The 18,367-nt window shown below is 45.6% G+C and overlaps 1 protein-coding gene across 2 annotated transcripts in view; it reads right to left on the bottom strand.

The window, feature by feature from the left end:
• Window positions 1–5,306: 5,306 nt before the first annotated feature.
• DAB1 (DAB adaptor protein 1) overlaps window positions 5,307–18,367 on the bottom strand; it is a 260,912-nt gene continuing 247,851 nt past the window's right edge. For both annotated transcript variants that reach the window (XM_021683945.1, XM_044914036.1), the window contains exons 10-13: window positions 18,012–18,120; window positions 9,444–9,992; window positions 5,763–5,890; window positions 5,307–5,402 (exon numbers count right to left, since the gene is read on the bottom strand). In XM_021683945.1, coding sequence (XP_021539620.1) covers window positions 5,307–5,402; window positions 5,763–5,890; window positions 9,444–9,992; window positions 18,012–18,120 — 882 coding nt within the window. The remainder of the gene's footprint in view (window positions 5,403–5,762; window positions 5,891–9,443; window positions 9,993–18,011; window positions 18,121–18,367) is intronic.

Consider the following 18,367-nt stretch of genomic DNA (forward strand, 5'->3'; position numbering starts at 1 on the left):
GAACATGTACATCATCTTTCTTGACCCTGTCACATAGCAGATGAAGACAAGGAAGTTGCTGACACCAACTCTCTGCCATAAGCAGAGGGTCCTGTCCAGAGTAAACCCCTGGTCATCAGGAGTGGGCTCTGGGTCTCAGGCCAATAATGTCCAGGAACCCTAATCAAGTCAGCATATTTAAAGGTCTTCTGTCCCATCCTTTGTTGGAATAAGGACAAGTTGGGGGAGGGGTGCTGTGAGAAGATCCTGTCTGCAGACTGGGTCTTCCAGGCTCTGACCAGGTGACCCAGGCAGGTTAGGAGGTCCGAGAATGTCAGTGGGGAGTGCATATAGGAATTGTTTTACAGAAGAGAAGAACCAGAGGTCGGAAATGAAGCCATCTGCCTCAAGTCATACAGCTGTTAAGTTGAAGAGAAGCTGCTTAAACCCATGTATTCTGGTCTGGGTGAGAACTCTTGAGTTATTTAATCTGGGTATAGATTCAAACCCTAGCCCCATTACGAGTGAATCTTATTTCAGCAAGCCATTAACTTCTCCACCTTACCTGCCCTATCTGTGAAATGGGAATGATCAAAATACTTAAGTGGGTTCCCCGGAGGATTGAATTAGGTGATGTTTATGAAAGTGTTATAAACATGCTTGTAATTTTAAAATATATTTTATTAGTAGTAGTAAATGAAAGGCATGGTGATTGTCTTCTGCAGAGTGATTCTAGAAATAGTGAGTGGGATCTAAATCAGAGGTCAGCAAGCCATAACCCATTGGCTAATTTTAGTGGTTCTCTGTTTTAATTTTTTTATATTCTTTTTTTTTTTTAATTTCAATTCATTTAGCCAATATGTGGTACATCATTAGTTTTCAGTGTAGTGTTCAATTACTCATTAGTTGCATATAACGCCCGGTGCTCTCACATCACGTGCCCTCCTTAATGCCCAACACCCAGTTAATGAAGTATTTTAAATAAAGTATTATTGGAACTCAGCCACATCCATTCCTTCATGCACTGTCTTTTGCTGCTTTCCTTCTCTAACAGTAGAGTAGTTGCAACAGAGACCTGGCCCACAAAGCATAGATAGTTACAAAGAGTTTGCTGACCTCTGGTCTAGATGATCAGCATATTCTGCTTGTGCCCACTCCTCTAGACCTAAAACCATATTGAGATCTTGCTGTGCCCAGCCTGGTTTTCTCCTTTGACCTCCAGATAAAATCCAGCAGCCTTCTGGCATCTCTACTTGGGTGTCTCATGGGCATCTCAAGTACAACTCAAGTTCAAAGTAAACCCGCCCTCTCTCTGCTCAAGCATGCCGTCCTGTGTTCTTTAGCACAGTGACTGGGCACCCCCTAGATTCCCAAATCAGGGATGTGGGGCTCATCCTAGGTTATGACCTCATCCTCACTTCCCATTTCCCTTCAGGCTTAACCTTCTCCTGACTTCATCTTTTAAATATTTCTGGGCACCAAGCCCACCTCTCCATCCTGGCTGACCTGGCCCTTAGCTGGGCCCCTCCCATCTCCTGACCACACGACTCCCAACACCTTGGGTTGGACTTGCCTCTGAGCGCTATGTCCAAGAGACAGATTATTTTGTTTTGTTTTGTTTTTTTTTTTTGGTGTGGTTCCCTGGTTTAAGGCTCTGCTGCTTCATTCTATTTAAAACCGGAATAGTAACATAACATAATAATAAAAAAAAGTAACAATAATTCCAAATACATGTATTCTGCTTTCAAAGCTTACAAAACACTTTCATATTCATGATTTCTGATTTCTGGAACAGCCTGGGAAGGGAGCTGTTATAATTAATTATCCATATGTATCCATGTGAGGGACCAGGGTATCAAGGGGTTACGTGCTTGCCTAAGGTCACCTGCTTTAAAACCATAATCCAGACCTAAGTCTGGACTCCGTGCATTTTTCTTTCTTTTTAAGAAGATTTTGTTTTTGTTTTTGTAGATTCTTCCTCCTAAAGCTGAAGTTCAGCTTTCTTTTCCTTCAAACACTAGAAATCCATCAGGTAATATTTTATGTGTCTTGGGTTCCCACTATGACGATCGGTATTAAAAACATGACAGCGACTTATTATTTATGGCAATATCTATCGTTACTAAGGGAGACAGACCAAACAATTCCCCATTGTTATAGATGCTACTTTGACTTGACAGCTGGGCAAGTCTGATAGGCAGTTTATTTACTTAGCCATTTAACCAAATAAATGTTTTCATTTTTCTTTCATCTCTTCAAAAGCTAACATTTCGCCCTTAAAATTGCTCCAGCAACACATCAATGAAGTATAAATTACCTGCCATTCCCACACCAGCCATTACAATATTATTTTGGTTCTTTTTTTTCTGGCCCCGTTGACCCAGTCTTTCAAAGACACGTGATTTTCCCAGATGGGAGGGGAGGGGGAGAAAATGAAATAATTCCCTTTATTACTAAGACAGAAATGCTGTTTGAGATTGGTCCTGAAGCTTCCACCTGTGAGGACTGGGTCCATTTGTTCCCTCTTATTATGGTGCGAGATGGCTTTCACTTATCAACAGATGTCCCCCTACCTACTAAGAATTGTGCGGGTATTTCTAATGAAAAGCAGCTGGAGATAAAATGCAAGAGTGATAAGAAGGACAAGACTCCTGCTTTCCAACTGTATGAAGACAGAGGGGAAAGGAGAGCCATGGATGTGGCTTTCCCTGCATGGTATCCCTTCTTCAAATGTCTGGAAAGGCACGAAGAAATTGCAGTCAGTAGATTTCTAGTTGGGTGATTGAGTTAATGTGACAGAGGCGGAAGGGTCAAATGTGGCTTGGGTTGCTAGTGATGGAAGGGCCCAGGAAGGCTCACTTGGACTTCCCTGGCATCAGCCTGTTGGCATGGGATTCTTGACAGGCAATTGTGATGCTGCCAAGCTTAGTGTTCAAAGGGAGAAAACTGTTTCATTGAAGATTACAGTCCAGGCCTTTCGGTGGGGGGAGCTATTGATTATGACCTATAAATCAATATAAGACTGCTCATTTTTTGGAACGGAGAGGTGGCCTGTGAGACCCTCACGGGGGTCATTCTGATTATGGGACTGGGCAAGCCAGAGAGCTAAGATACTAAATTTTTCTTTTCCTACTTTTTTTTCCTCCAGAACTGTTTTGAGGCATATTGAAAATTAATTATCTGAAGATAGGAGGTACATAGCAAAACCTCCCAGCCAATGGCCTGGGTCCTTATGGTATAACTTATTCATTATCAAGGCAAGATGTATAAAATCTAAGGTACTGGGGAACATTTATTGAGCACGTATGACGATGGTCATGCTGGTGGTGATGACAGCTACCATCTACTGGGTGCTTTCTATGTGTCAGATGCTGTGCTAACCTCATTTCGTCCAAACAACATCCCTTTGAGGAGGACACTGTTTTTATCCTTATTTTCAAAAATAAGATAGCAAGTTATTATGAAATCTCATTAGGGTCACAATTCTAAACTCGGTTTTGCTCCAGAGCCCAGATTTTTAAGCTGAGTGCTGAGTGTCTGTCTCCATGCTAGAGACTGAACTACTATCTCTGCTAACCTAGCAGATAATAGAAGCCTCTTCTAGCAGATGAAGAAACCAAGACTCAAAAGAAAGTATGGTTCTTGCAAGATTTCCTGCTATTAAGTAGCTGAGCTAGAATCTGAATTCAAGTTCCAAATCCTGAGCTCTTCCAACTGTCCCATGTTCCGTCCATTTACAACTCAGCCATGGCTTGGGGTTCTGGATGGAGCATCAAACATGTTAGAGGCTGAGGCCCCAAGAAACAGTTCAGCTTGTTTGTCTCAAGCTGAACAGGCTCATAAAGATGAGGGTTTGATACATTGATCTGCAAATGGTGTAAGTCATCTTTGTTTTCTAGAAGAACTTCAATTTTAGGATGATGTTAGCTGTTGTACCGATGAATGGCTCTTGTCACCTCTAGTTCATTCATCAAATTTTTCAAGACAAGGTTGAGCACATGAAATAAAACATACACAAGGGGTAGAAAACCTCTTGGGGAATCTTTCCAAGGCATCCACCCATAATCCCCAGTTCTTCTCCTTTCTGGAACATTGACTTTGCCTTTAATTCACCAGCTTCCCAAATAGCTTTGCAGGACTGAATTTTTAGAGGGGTATTACATGACTTTGCGTGGCATGATGTGTTATTATATGCTATTGTACGAATAGAAAATGTGGCAAAATATACAGTATGTTAAGTTCTTTAATCATAAAATCTATTAACAAAATACACTTTCCAAACACTGTATTAGTTTTCAATAACGTCAAAATAACTTCCATGTGAACTGAGAATGATTTTGAGGCAGCCTCAGAATCCATTCATGAACGGTGAAAGCTATTTACCATTTTAATGGCTCTGACCATGCTGTTCAGGACTAAAGGAGGAGCTCTGTGGGTACAGCCTTGGAGTCCTACACATTTATGGAAAACTAGGAAAGTATCTGAAAATTGGACACATTTGTCAAGGAGTGACCTCAGAAATCATGTCTAGGGAACGAGGTGTACTTCTGTCTCCTGCGAAGGTTTGCTTCATCAGCTCCTCTTTCTTCCGATCAAATCAGAGGTATTGAAATTCAAGGGCCAGAAGCCACTTCCAGTAAATGTAAGTACACTTCTTTCAAAGTAGCTGCTGATGGAATCTGAAGTGGTTCAGTGGTGAGCCATATGCCGTAGCACAAGTGCAAACAGCAGAGCCTCCAGCGAATGCTACATGTCTTTGAGCTTTTAGTTTCACTCTTACATTATATCAGCCCTCCTGGCCACACAAAATGGGCTAGTGTGATTGTACATCTCTAGCCATCTAATTTCAAGCACTGCTTGGTTTGCCTCTTAGCCTGGCTTCTCAGGATGTTTGGCTGGTGCCCTCTTTAGATCTGTGGAGTGTAGGCAAATGCAGTGGTGCTTTGCTTAAAAGATGAAAGCATCTGGATCACACCACACTGAGAAATGAATCAGTGTGGGCAGAATGTGTCCATCGTGGAATGTTGATGTTTCGTGAAACTGAATCCACATTGACTGACAGGGACCATGCCTCATTCTATTACAGAACGTATCATTAATGAAAGAATATGACCATTCCCCACTCCTCACCCCTACCTCTACCTAGCAGTGTGTGTCAAAGGTCATGCATCCATGAGGAGACACAAGATGGCAAACAGCAGGCAAGGAGAGATGGTGCGAACATTGGGGATGTGACTTCAGAAATGGAAGGACAAACCAAGGGGAACGCAGAGAGCTTAAGGATGAAGTAGATAAAAAGAGCAGATACCTACCCAGACCTGTGCTATCTAGCTACCAGCCTGCGGACTTATGTTATCACCACTGGGCTCCCCACTGGGCTCCCCAAATGGATCACTGTTGGATGAGGCCTGTGATCCATCAGGCTAGAACACAAGAAGATAACACTTTTTTTTTTTTTTGTCTTTTCAACAATGGAAAGCAAAAGACAGCTGGGCTTATTTTCATGCATACATATAATCAGTTATTTTAAAGGAGGCAGGGACCGCAGTTGGAGGGCACCACACCCACCAACGCGGGAACATGCGGGAACGACTTCACGAAAGGACATTTTTCAGCTGCTCATTCGAACATCGAAGAAAGCCCCCCTAGGAGCCCCGCTTAGAACTTGAGACTCTGAGCCAGCATTCTTTCCTATGCGGGTTTCCTTGCCCACTGTCCATTTCAGATACAGCGGTTTTAATTTTAAGGAAAAGCAAACCCAGAAAGAACAGATGGTCACTTACAGCTTCTTGCTCTTCACTTTTGCTGGGACTTTCAAAGCCCTCTTCGAAGATGTCATCTGTGGTGGGATCGCTGGCGTGGGACGCAGATGATTTGGATGGAGAGCTCTGTCGAGGGGCTGGGGTTGGAGCTACACAGAAATGAGGCACACGGAGGGAACAGAGTTAAGTGGCTGCAACCATGTACCTCCCCCTCCAAGACCTCGGGGATCTGGTTATAATCTAGTTAAGTCCAGCACTCTGCTTTCTACCCTGAACACCTCATCTGTACATATTTATCTTGTCCTGTCCCACACTTGACAGGTAGGAGTGGGTGCCCATGGATGGGGCTAGCGTTGGTTCTCCAAGATTGGCCCTTGGATTGGCAGCATGAGCAGATCCGGGAACTCGTCACAGATGCCGTCTTGGACCCCTGTCCCAGACCTACAGGCTCAGAAACTCTGTTTCTACACGCTGAAGGTGAGAATCACTGAACCAGTTTTTCTTTCTTCTCTCTTAACATCATACATGTACTTCAGTAAGAATAAATAGATCAGAGGACAGCGATATGCATTTATTGAGAGCCTTCTGCATGTTGGGTACTGTCAGAAACTTTATGGACGGTATCTCTAACCCGCATAAAGCCTCTTTGAGGTAGGGGTGATCCCAGTTTCACGGCTAAGGGAAGTGAGGTCGCTAAATTGCTCAAGGCCCCATAGATGGTGGCTGGTGGAAGCAGGCTTTGTATCCTTACACATGGTAGGTGTGTGTAGAACACGTGTTGAATGACGAGTGCCTCTGTGATGTGGGAAAACGGGAGGTTGCTGCTGACAACTTTATCCCTCACTCCATAAAGACATGCATCTTCTGTCCTGGACTTCCCACATGTTCTTCCTCCCATTTGTTCCAGAGGTTAGAACAAATATGCCATTTGAAGCTATTTTTCTTTAAATAATTTCTAATTTGGCATTAAAACGCCAGTCACTGGCTCAGCCCCAAGTGAGGAGGTGTTGTAGCTTGATTTAGTAGCTAAATTTTAAATGCCACTGCCCACCCCCCATCACTGCCCAGAAATTCCAAAATCTGGCTGCTTTTCAGACAGCAAATGATTATCAAACTTAGTGAGTACCTTTTGCCTTGATGGATTTATAGTTGAGTACCTTTTGCCTTGATGGATTTATATTTGAGTACCTTTTACCTTGATGGATTTATATTTAGAAGAACGATGCTATCTGCTGTGTGCCCAGTGAGCTGGGCACGGTGCTCGGCATTTTGTACTCACTGCGTTCTCTAACGCAAATATGGCGAAGCAGTGTTGGACCTATTGTTCTTTCCTGATGAAGAAACTGCCCTCCGAGAGGTGAAGGGATTTTCTCGGGGTCAAGAGAGCCATGGAACAGGAGTGCTGGGATTTAACACAGCTCTGTCTACACTGTCTGCCCAGCTGTGAGCTTTTGGTCCAACTGATCCTCTACTCAAAACATTCTGAAGGTGATGCTCATGGATAAAAGGATATAAAGACTGGTTTCACTCACTTTCTTTACAATAAAACATTAATTTTTTTTAATTGAAAAGGAAGTCTGTTTTGTTTTATGACATGATTATGGAACCGACTCGCTCTAGTGGGTTTAAGTGAGATAAGCAACACGAGAACACCCCGATGCTCGACAGCTGTTGAATAAGTGTTAGTGTAACTGGATTCCAAATTGGGTTTGAAGTGGCTTATTGCTTATGGAAGGCTGAGAACCCAGCCTGAGCTGCCAGCTGGAGAGAGGTGTACTGGTCCTACTTATCAGATGAAATCAATCGGAAGCCTAATTAGGAGTTCACTTATGCAAGTGTTTTAGCCTTTAGAAGGTTTTTCTAGAATACCTGTATAATCTAAAAGAGTGGTTCTAAATTTGGGGCAACCGAAATCCTGGGGGCCATTGGGCAAAATCTCGGGTCATTTTTAACTGTCAGGACTAGGGGGACAGGATGTGTGCTTCTGGCATCTAGTGGGTGGAGGCAGGGAGGCTGCTCAACATCCTCCAAGCACAGGGCACGCCCCACCACAAAGCATTACCTGACCCCAAATACCAGTAAAGCCCACGTTGCAAAACCTTGCTCTGAAACACAACAGTGACTGAGTGGCCTTTGTTCTGTTCATTTCAACCTCTACGACTTCTCCCAAATGTCTCCCATGCGCTAGACGCCATGCTAGCCCTAGGAGAAGTGTACAAATGACTAGGACACATTTCCTGCCCTCAAAGAACTGAAACTTCCCTTTTATTTGTAGCTGGCACGCAAGCCCATTGCAAGAGAGACACTTGCTTTCAAAAGATGTTTGCTTATTTATGCGTGGCTCTCATTCTCTCAGCATTTTGTTTTTTATTCATTATTCTTCACTGAAACCCTGTGACTTAGAGCTATTAGAGATGCCTCCACTATGGAGATCATATGGCCTGAGTGGGAATAGGTTGTTTATACACACAGAAGGCATTCCTTTTCAGAACTGCCTTCCGAACCTGGCTGAAATGACACTACCTAATTGTGCTAACATTAGATTTTTTGACAGTTCTCACTATTGGCCAAGCAGTGATCCCTATCATCTGTGACAGTAATGAAAACGCCAAACTCATTGTTCCCTGAGACTTTTCTCTTTCTTATCAACTGTCAAGGCACGAGCTGAATTACCGGACACCTTTCCGAGCATATGCGTGCTCAAGTGTATCTGGATTCTGGTTGGCTGCGTGGTTATGGCTTTCTGGATGCTTGCAGCGGAAAAGTGAGCTGGGACAGAATCACTGAATGCCTCAACTAGAAGAAGGCACACTGCTCATCCAAGCCACTGAGGCCTTTTACCCATCAACCAGCTGAGGTTAAGAAATGTCACATGTTTGCCCAAAGACAATCCTGGTCCAGGGATTCTGCTCAGAACCACTCCATATGCAATCATAATGGTGACAATACTTTAAACTCGGTGAGGTATACAGTGTTTCAGTACATGTACCACTGAATCCTTTTAATATCCCTTAGCCTAAGATAGATGAGGAAATTGAGGCTCACAGAAATGACTTGCCCATAGGCACAAAACTAGGAAGTGATAAATCTGCTCTCCGGGTTCCCAGTCTAGAGCTTTCTGCTTCACTACTATTTTTTGTCTTTGACTACCCAAAGCCTTGAGCCAAACTCTGGCTTCAACTATACCAGTTGGATGAGACTTTGTGGCTGCTCCTTTTCTCGCCTAATTTTTCTCTTCATCGTAGTTTTCTACTCTAATTTTTTTGCCCTCGTTCCCCAGCTTCTAAAATTCATATTCACCATTCATTTCCATTTCAATAAGCCGCACAATTCAATCATCTGTGTGTCATAAAGGAGGGATACTGAATGAATGGAGAGATGAGCAAATCAACAAAAACATAAGCAGCAGAGTGACTGGTAGAAAAATAACAGGTCTGTATTTGATTCTACCACTCTCCTTGTCCTTGAACCTCACTTTCGTTATTGGCCCAACAGGTCTAACGAAACCTGTAATAAGCATTGTTATGAGTATAAAGGTAATAAAAACAATGTGTATGAAGTAGATACACGTAATTGGTAACTATTATTATTAGTAGTAGTAACATAAAGAGGCCTGTTGAATGTGAACTGAGATGAGGTCTCGGACTCCAGAAACAAAGCATCACTCTCAGTGGATTTACGTCTCCGCAGAAGGGCACTCACGTGAGTTGGTTGATGGCGTGGTAGAAGTCACAGGGGTCAAATTCAACTGGGAGATGTCAAAGTCATCACAGTCGTCTGTGTCCTGTGCCACCCCGACTTTGTTGAAGTAACTGGAGAAGGCCTCTGAGGTACAGGTGAGGGAGGGTTGGTCGGGTTTGCGGGAGGGCACGGGCGGAGGCTGGGCCATCTGGAAATCCTTAAACATTTCTTTCCCCATTTTCTGTCTGGGCGTCGCGGTCTGTGGACTTGCCCTGGTGGAGTCACCCGTGGTTGGGACGGCTGCAAGGGGGGTGAGGGGACCTTGGAACATGGCGGCTGGCAAAGGCATAACAGTTTGTGTGGGCATGAAGGCGGCTGGCGGGAACTGCCCGGCCACAGCTGGCCAGGGCTGCTGAGTGGCAGGGAAGAGACCCGGCTGGCCCCAGGCGATGGGCTGAGCCCCCGGCATCACCTGAGCGACTGGTGGCTGAGCACCCATGGCGATCTGCTGTTGGACGAGGGGCTGCTGGCCCCAGAAGGATGGGAGGACGGCGCCCATTGCAACATAACCTGGAAGGGTGAAAAAGAAGAGTCAGGCACCTGGGAAAGAAGAACTCAGGGATTCGAGGGATCGGCAGAAAGATACGGTATCAGGCTCTGTGCCACAGACCGGGGACAAGGATGAGTAAGACAAAAGTCCCTGCTCTCTTGGAGCATTGCTTCTAGAGCAATGGGCAGGGGAAACCTCTCGAAGGAGGTGATTCGTAAGGGGAAACTAGAATGTGGTGAGCGAGCAAGCCAGGCAGAAATCTGGGAGATAATGGTGATGCTGCTATAATCACTCAAGGTTTCTGACCCCACACAGCCTCAGGTGCTGGTGTGTCTCAGTGGAAAAGGCAGAGGACTAGAAATCGGGCCCATGTGGGTTTGAGTCCTGCCTCCCCTTCTCACCAGACCGACCGCTTAAGCTCTCTAAAAGTCAGGCTCTTTGTTGGAAGCCGGGTTGTAAGATCGTCCTTTTCAGCATCGAAGCCAGGTGCCAAGGGTAGAAGAGTTGGGAGTGTCGGGGTTTTGAGGCTTAGGTTAACATTCAGACTGCCCCTTCTCACCTCTGGAATTGATGGAGAGCTCCACAAGCTCTCTCGTCCTCTATCTCCTTATCTGTAAAATGGGCACAGAATACCGTCTGCCTCACGGGCTCGGTTTAAAGACAGAGAGGACCTATTTGAGGTAGAGTACTGCACCTGACACAGAGTGAGCATTCAGTAAATGCTAGCACTTAGTGGGATTTGAATCAGATAGAGCCCAGAAAGTACGTAATACCTTGCTTGGTCCATAGCAGCCAGGCAATAAATGGTAGCTCCAGGGATTATCATACATTATTAACATATAACTGTTACGACACCAATTTTAGGTGACTGTCTACTTACTCAGGAGCCCCTCATAGAGTGGCAAAGGTTGGGTACCGCACAACTCCAGGGGTCTACTCACATACATTACCATGTTAATTGTTGGCTGTGCTAATTCCTTTCAGATGAGATATAATCGTTTTAAGAAGAGCATAAGTAACACTTCTCACAGTAGCAAGACTAACACAGATAACTTTTTCCACTTATTAAATGCCTACACTGTTCTAGGTTCAGCATTTGGTGCTTTACATCCTCACAAAATCCCTACAGAGTGGGTATTACCATCCCCACGCCAGGGATAAGGATATTGGTGCTCAGAGAGGGGAAGGCTGTGCTTGGGGTCACGCAGCCAGCATGAAGGGGGATCAGGATCTGAACTGAGGTCACCCGTCACCAGAGCTAGTGTTCTTCCCTCTGCATCACACTGCCCCACCCAGATGGCCAAGACCAATTTCTGACCTTTGCAAAGTGCACCTGGCTTGGTCACCCGCCTGGGGTTGCAGCAAACTGTGGGTGGGCCCAGAGAAACTCCCAGGTCCTTCCAGTGATCCCTGCCCTTCCCTGAGGGCCACGTAACCACGTGCGTGTGCAGCTGAGCCTGGGAGACAGATGCCCAGGCCGGGCAGAGGAGAGGAGGGAGAAGCTGGGTTGGCCTGACCTCTCAAAACCAGCCTTTTCATGGCTGTCAGAAGGAGTTTGCAGGTGTACAGCAGTGAGGCTAGGAAAAGAAGAGTGGGTGCAGGGTAGCCTAGCAACTTCCAAAGGGAAGATGGGCAGGCACTGTGGCACTGATCATGTGTGTCCTGGGTGCTGTCAGGGACTCTGGGAAGCCCAGAGAAACTGTGTGCGGTTTCACCCACTGCCTCCCTCATGCTCCAGCCTCAGATCCCCTGCCCTACAACTGATGGCTAAGGAATGGGGACAACATTCCACATCCGGCCATTTCCTTGCGAGGTGAGAGGAGGTTCCAGACAGGGCACACGGGCTTCTAGCAGATGAATCCAGCAGGATGCTGGACATGCTCTTATGGAGCGTTGACAAGCCAAACAGACCTTATGTGATCACTTAGCCCTGGGCCCTGAAGAAAGAGGGGTGACGAGGTGTTGGTGCGGACATTTCAGACCGGAGAGCTGCTTGCATTGCCTCTCACCTCACCTGTCACATCATAAGGCAGTGACTTGAGCCTACCAACAGACTAAGAATTCCACAACTGTTTTTCTCTTTTTCTGATTAGCTTTGATGGGGCCCGACGGTTCTCAATGGGAGTGCTATCGCCCCCTGGGGGGGATGATGTGGACATTTGCAGAGTGTATTTTGGCTGTCAGGATAACTTGTTAGAGGGAGACACTACCCGCACTTAAGAGGTGGAGAGCTTGGGTACCTGATATCCTACAATGGGTGAGACCAACGTGCACAACAAACAATTCCCCCACGTTCTGTCTACGATTGTTTGAGTATGGGCTGGACTTTGAATTACCTAGAAATTCAAAGTTTCTTTGCATAGTATTAGTGCACTTAGTTTTCCAGGATTGTAACAACTGTGTACATTGAGGGCCGTCTGTATTTCGTTTTGTTTGGAACACGGTCAAGATTTGCTCACCATTTGGGGAAGCTGTGGTTCCTGACAGAAACCCTTCCCATGGGGTTCAGGCCAACACAGCGTTCCGGGTCCGTCTATACCTGCAGTGACTCTGTTGATAGGTCTACACACCTGACCACTTAGTAGGACCTCTAGTGTGGATGAGCCTGGGTATTTTCCTTATTGAAATAGATAGCTTTTTATTAAAAATGAGCTTTTAAAAATTTCCTCCTTATATTCAAATGATGGCATTATATTGATTTTTAAAAAACCGTGTGGCTAAGTTATATTATCTGTGAATTTCATTTCAAGAATTTAAAGGAGACATCACAAATATCTGTCCTAAAAAGGGGGCACTGGGTCTGATGTGGTGGAGACATGGATCTTTCAATGCCCATTTTGGTGAAGGGATGGAAGGTTTCAGCCTCCAGCCAGGTGGTCTCTCATTCTGCTTCCACCGGAGGACTGCTCTAAAATGCAAATATAGTGTCTCATTGTCTGGAGTAAAAGGTTCAGATACCTTAGCTTGGCTTAGGAGCCTTCAGGGATCAAGCCCCTTCCCAGCTCTTCAGCCCATTTTCACTGGTACCTTTGCCTGCAGCAGCTGCAAATATAAACCGCCCTCCCTCCCCCCCCTCCCCGCTCTCTCCATCTCTGCTGGTGCTTTGGCCTGGGAAGCCACCCCTACCTCACGTGGCTACTCCTTACGGACTCTCTGAGAATCCGCTCAGCGTCACTGCTGCTGGGTGCCTTCCCTGCCCTCTGGACTCCACTGGTTCTCCTTCTCTGGGCTTCTGCAGACCCCAGTGTTCATCTCTCTGATGGCACTTGTCTCACTGTGTTGTAACTGCCCAGTCGTCCTGTCTTCCCTCCTTAGACAAGAAACCACCTGCTAGCAGAAACCCTCTATCTTCTCTTTCCCTGTCCTCTGTGTCTAGCGCCGTTTGGAGCACACCTCAGCTGCTCCATAAATGCCTGAGACTGGAGGCAGTCTCTGTAAATGTGAATGAGTCATAGTGGAGTCAATGCCTTCGCTGCATTTTGCCAAGTGTACAATTCAACTCCAAGACTGGTGAGTGCTGGGATGTCTAATGATTCTACTGTTGGTGGCAGGTTTTTCTTTCCCCGTCTTTTTTTTTTTCCCCACAAGGAACCAACAGATGGGCTGTGCACACTTTTCTGGAGAGAGCTATTAGCGTGTTTCCTTGGCTTCATGCCATCTGCTTCAGACCCAAGGACAATATTCAAAAGAACAAAAAACAGCACAGGGTAATTGGGTATCATGTTTGGGGACTCGCAAGTCTCATTCACTTTTCCGGGGGGGGGGGTCTCTGCAGCCTGGGCTCTCCCCAGACCTGTGAGCTCAGGTTGTCTGGCCCCATGACATCGGGCATGCCCAAGGGGACCCCTTGGTGGCAGGCTGCGGCAGCCATGGACAGGGCAAGCCACTCGGTGGCTGCCACAGCAGCCACTTAGCAGCTTAGTAACATTTAGTCATTAACGTTCAGCAGCGGAGGGAGGAGGTGCCACGGAGCATCTGTTTATGCCACGGAGTTCAGATCAATCATAAATCTTGCCGTGAAGTGAGGGGAACACCTGCATTACTGCCTTGCAGTTAGATTTTTAAGGACGGCTGAAAATTGCAATTCATAACCAGATGCTTGCACCTGGGGATACCTCATTATCTGAATTAAAAGAGCAGACTAAAATGTGAGAAAAACACTGAAATCTAAGGGACTCCCCCAATATGTATGCAGAACTTGGATGGTAATGCTTATTTACGTGATCTCATTCATTCATTCATTCATTCAAAAAGAGCCCTATTTGGTATGAAGCACTGTTTCAGTCTCTGGAGACGTGGTGAAGAACAAAACAAACAAAAAAAAAATCCTTGCCCTCGTGGAACTGACACTTTTGACACTGATCCTTGCAACAAACCTCTGTGTAGTTGGTATCAGTATCTCTTTACTCTGTGTCTGAGATACTGCAGCGGGCTGAGGGGAAGGCTTGAGGCAGCTACCACAGGGCCTGGGGAGCAGAGCCGGCGCTCCTAACGGACAAGCTACAAACACCTGTTGACTGCTTACTTATAGAACCACCACCAGGCACTGTTCTAAATATTCCACTATGTGTATTAACTCATGCAATCGTCAGACCAGTTCTGTACAGTGGAATTACCATCCCCATTTTATAGATAAGCTCCCTGAGGCTCAGAAGAGATTTAGCTGAGTATTATACAGTTGGCTAGTGGCAGGCTCTGTATTTATACACAGTACATTCTCTAAACCCCCAGGCCAGCTCTGCCATGCACAGTTAAGAGGCCAAAGATCTAACCTTTATTACATGGATGTTTTTCTAAATATTCCAAAAAGGCTAGAGGAAAAAATATAGGTAGGACATTTTCTTCTACTTTACAAATAGGAGTCATAATAATAATAACGGTAGCAACAACAGCTATTTGCTGATTGAAGCCTCTATGGGGTCCCAGCAATTTTCAAGGTGCTTCACTTTGTTTTCTCATTTAATTCTCATGGTATCATTGCAAGGGAAGTATTATTTTCGATTAATTTATAAAGATTTAGAAACTCTGGCTCTGGCAGGTTAAGTAATTTGCTCAGGAGTTTAAAATGTACATAAATAGATGAGCCCAGATTCAAACCCAGCCCACTGGATGCAAAATCCCCCAGCAGCCCATCCATTGTACTGCAAACCGTGGTTTGTGTCCCTGGCTCCCTGCCACCGGCTGGACAATTGGGGACAGGCAGATGGAGCCTCAGTGTCTGCAGAGACTTTTAGGACGGGTTCAAGGAGGAAAAGGCTGACAGTTGATTACCCACTGAAGTCTACTTTTGTTCCTCAGTCTGACGTAGAAGCAGGAGCGTCAAGAAGCAAAAATGTGCTCATTGAAATTAATTTCACACTTCCATTCTAAACATTGAAGTTGTGGAGGTAATCTATTGGTAATCTGTCGATACATATATATATATATATATATATATATATATATATATATATATATATATTATTTTTTTTTTTTCTTTTTTAGCAGCTGAAGAAACTGAATCTGGACATGAAGTGGCTTGTCCGTAGTTCGCAACATGGCTGGTCAAGGAGCAAGACTGAAACCAGGTCTTCAAAGCCCTGATGTGACACACAGGCTCAGGAGCAGTCGTGTGCATGGCATGGGCAGGTCCTTGAGGGCTTTTATTCACACATTAGGACCGGGAGCTGTGTGACTGCGTCACTCTCATTTACTCCTTGCCTAGAGTACTCTTCGCCCGGACATCTTCTTGGCTTTCTCCCTCACCCCTTCTAGTCTGCTCAGAGCTCACCTTTGTATGAGCCCCTCCCGACCACAACTTCCATTCACACGTGTCCTCCACCTGCTCCAAAGCCCCTACACTCTGCTCTGCATTTTTTCTGGCCATACCACTTACCGTTCGCGGACTTATTATGTAAGTTACTAATTTTTATGTTGTTGCCTCGTCTCCCCAACAGAAAGGAAGCTCTCTGAGGGCAGGACCTGTGCCTGTTATATTCACGGACACACCCCAGGCTCCTAGAACAGGGCCTGCCTCATGTGGATACTAAGGGGGTATTTGTGGAATGAACATGTCTGCAAGTTGGTGAGTTTGGGGCCTCGAGTTCCCATTACCTGCTATAATGAGGGCAAAGTATGTGTAGTCTCAACGCAGGAAGGTGATACATTTCTGATGGAAAACTGTTATTCTTCTTTGAAAGGACGTATTCTATCACACTATTCCCAAGGAAATTTTAATACCCACTTTAGGTAAGGAAAACTAGTCATCACTACTGTCCCATTTTAGGGATGGATAAACAGATTTGACCGGAAAGCTTAGCCAATGAAACATCTGGGTTACTTGCAGATTCTAAAGTGTTAGTTAGAACCATTGGCTACCAACCTCTTTTGCTTCTGAAAGTTCATTATGATCTCTGGGCTCATGGGGAATAATTGTAACCATTTCAGAATAGAGTATGAATTTTTACTTCACTTTGAATAACAGCAAGGTTCATTTGGTGTCAAGAATTTTCTTCTAATGCTATATAATGAAAATTATTTATAGAAAAATGCAAGAAGACGTGTATTTGAAAATATTCAGGCTCAGGGCACCTAGGTGGCTCAGTCGGTTAAGTGTCAGGGACTCTCGATTTCAGCTCAGGTCATGATCTTGGTGTTGTGAGACTGAGACCCACGTCATCAGACTCCACGCTCAGCAGGTAGTCTGCTTGAGGATTCTCTCCCTCTCCCTCTGCCCCCTCTCCCCCGCTTGCATGTGCACACTCTCTCTCTCTGAAATAAATTAATACATAAAAATTTTAAAAAAAGGAAAATATTCAGGCTCTATTGGCTGTATATAGGAACAAAATAGTAGGATGAAGCGACAGATTTCAAATATGTAGCTAAAGAAAGAAAACAGTCTTTAAGGCTCTCATGCATGTAAAGAGTGGAATACCATCTCTGGCCACGTTCCAACTAGAGTGGCCTGGCTACGTGGAGTGCCTGATGCCATGAAAACAAGTTAAGATATCTGAGATCCCACCAATTTGTGCTTCACCTGAAATACTGTCACTATAGATATATATATATATACACACACACACCTTTCTCCATAAAACAGGAGAAATGCTACCTACCTTTAAAGCAGCTGTGATAATGAAGCGAGATCATGCATTTAAATCACTTAGTACCAGGCTGAGGCACATTAGCAGGTGCTCAGCAAACAGTGGCCAATATCACAACTCTCTGGTTTGAGCCCCTGCCCCTTGGGGGTGTTTTTCAGGCCAAATTCTTCCACGATATGTGGCTTTCATCCTTTAGAGGTGGTCGATTTAAATGGACACGCACCCACGCCGGACCTACTGTGCACCTGGCTCAGGGATTATCACTTAATACATGGTAAATGTATTTAAATATGTGTGTGTGTGTGTGTGTGTATGTGTATAATATATTCTATATATCCCCTCTCTGGGCCTCAGTTTGCTCATCTGTAAATATATATATTCACCCTGTTGTAAAAGTAGTGTATATATATCTTAAAGGATGCTTAGAAAGCAGAACCTTCCAAATCACTAAGAGCCCCATCACCTTCCCAAATTCACTGTTAGCAATTTGCTCTGCCCCTCAGCATCCCACTTTGCATGGAGAGCCTCCCCATTCTTGAGTCTTTACCGAAGGAGCAGACACGTCCTATCAACCAGATCTCCAGAGGTCTGTGGGGGCTCCTACCCCCACCTGCCATCCTCCCTCCCTCTGGCTGAGATGGACAGGGGGAAATGAACTTGTGCCGATTTGCATGGCTGGGTGTGCACGGAGCTCCTGGAAGCTGTGTACTGAGTAACCTAGCACCTTGACTTTTCCAGGTGAAAGGCATCACTGAAATCCAGCCTACAGCATACCACGGGTTTGTAAATACTCCCTGCCTCCCAATGGTGGCCTCTTAATGTCACCTGAAGAGTCACAAGGAGAGGCTGCTAGCTCCACAGGTATTCTGGCATAATTTGACAGCTGGTTCAAGTCAACCCTGTCCCTTCCTTGATGGGCGGAGGCCGAAGGAAGGAAGCAGGTGGAGGACAGCTTACCTGAGGGTACAGCAGCAGTGCCGAAAGGTACAGAACTAAACATGTCTGCACTCGCCGGAAGTGTCTGAGATGAAGACGGGATAAAGGCATCACCTGGAGTTGCGGGAGTCTGTCAGACAGAGAGAGGCAGAGGGTGCGTGAGGCCGCCGGGAGACCTGGCTCGGCAGTCGTCAAGGATGGGAGGCAGCAGGTGCAGGAAGTAAGGGATGGCGGGGCGGGGGTTGGGGTGGGGTGGTGGTGCTGCACAAGCCAGTCATGCTCCAAGCCACCGATGTGGTGGGCACACCGGGAGCCAGCTGTAGACGCTGACCATAAAACAGGAGAAATGCTACCTACCTTTAAAGCAGCTGTGATAA

Source organism: Neomonachus schauinslandi, chromosome 4, assembly GCF_002201575.2.
Source record: "Neomonachus schauinslandi chromosome 4, ASM220157v2, whole genome shotgun sequence".
Lineage (NCBI taxonomy): Eukaryota > Metazoa > Chordata > Mammalia > Carnivora > Phocidae > Neomonachus > Neomonachus schauinslandi.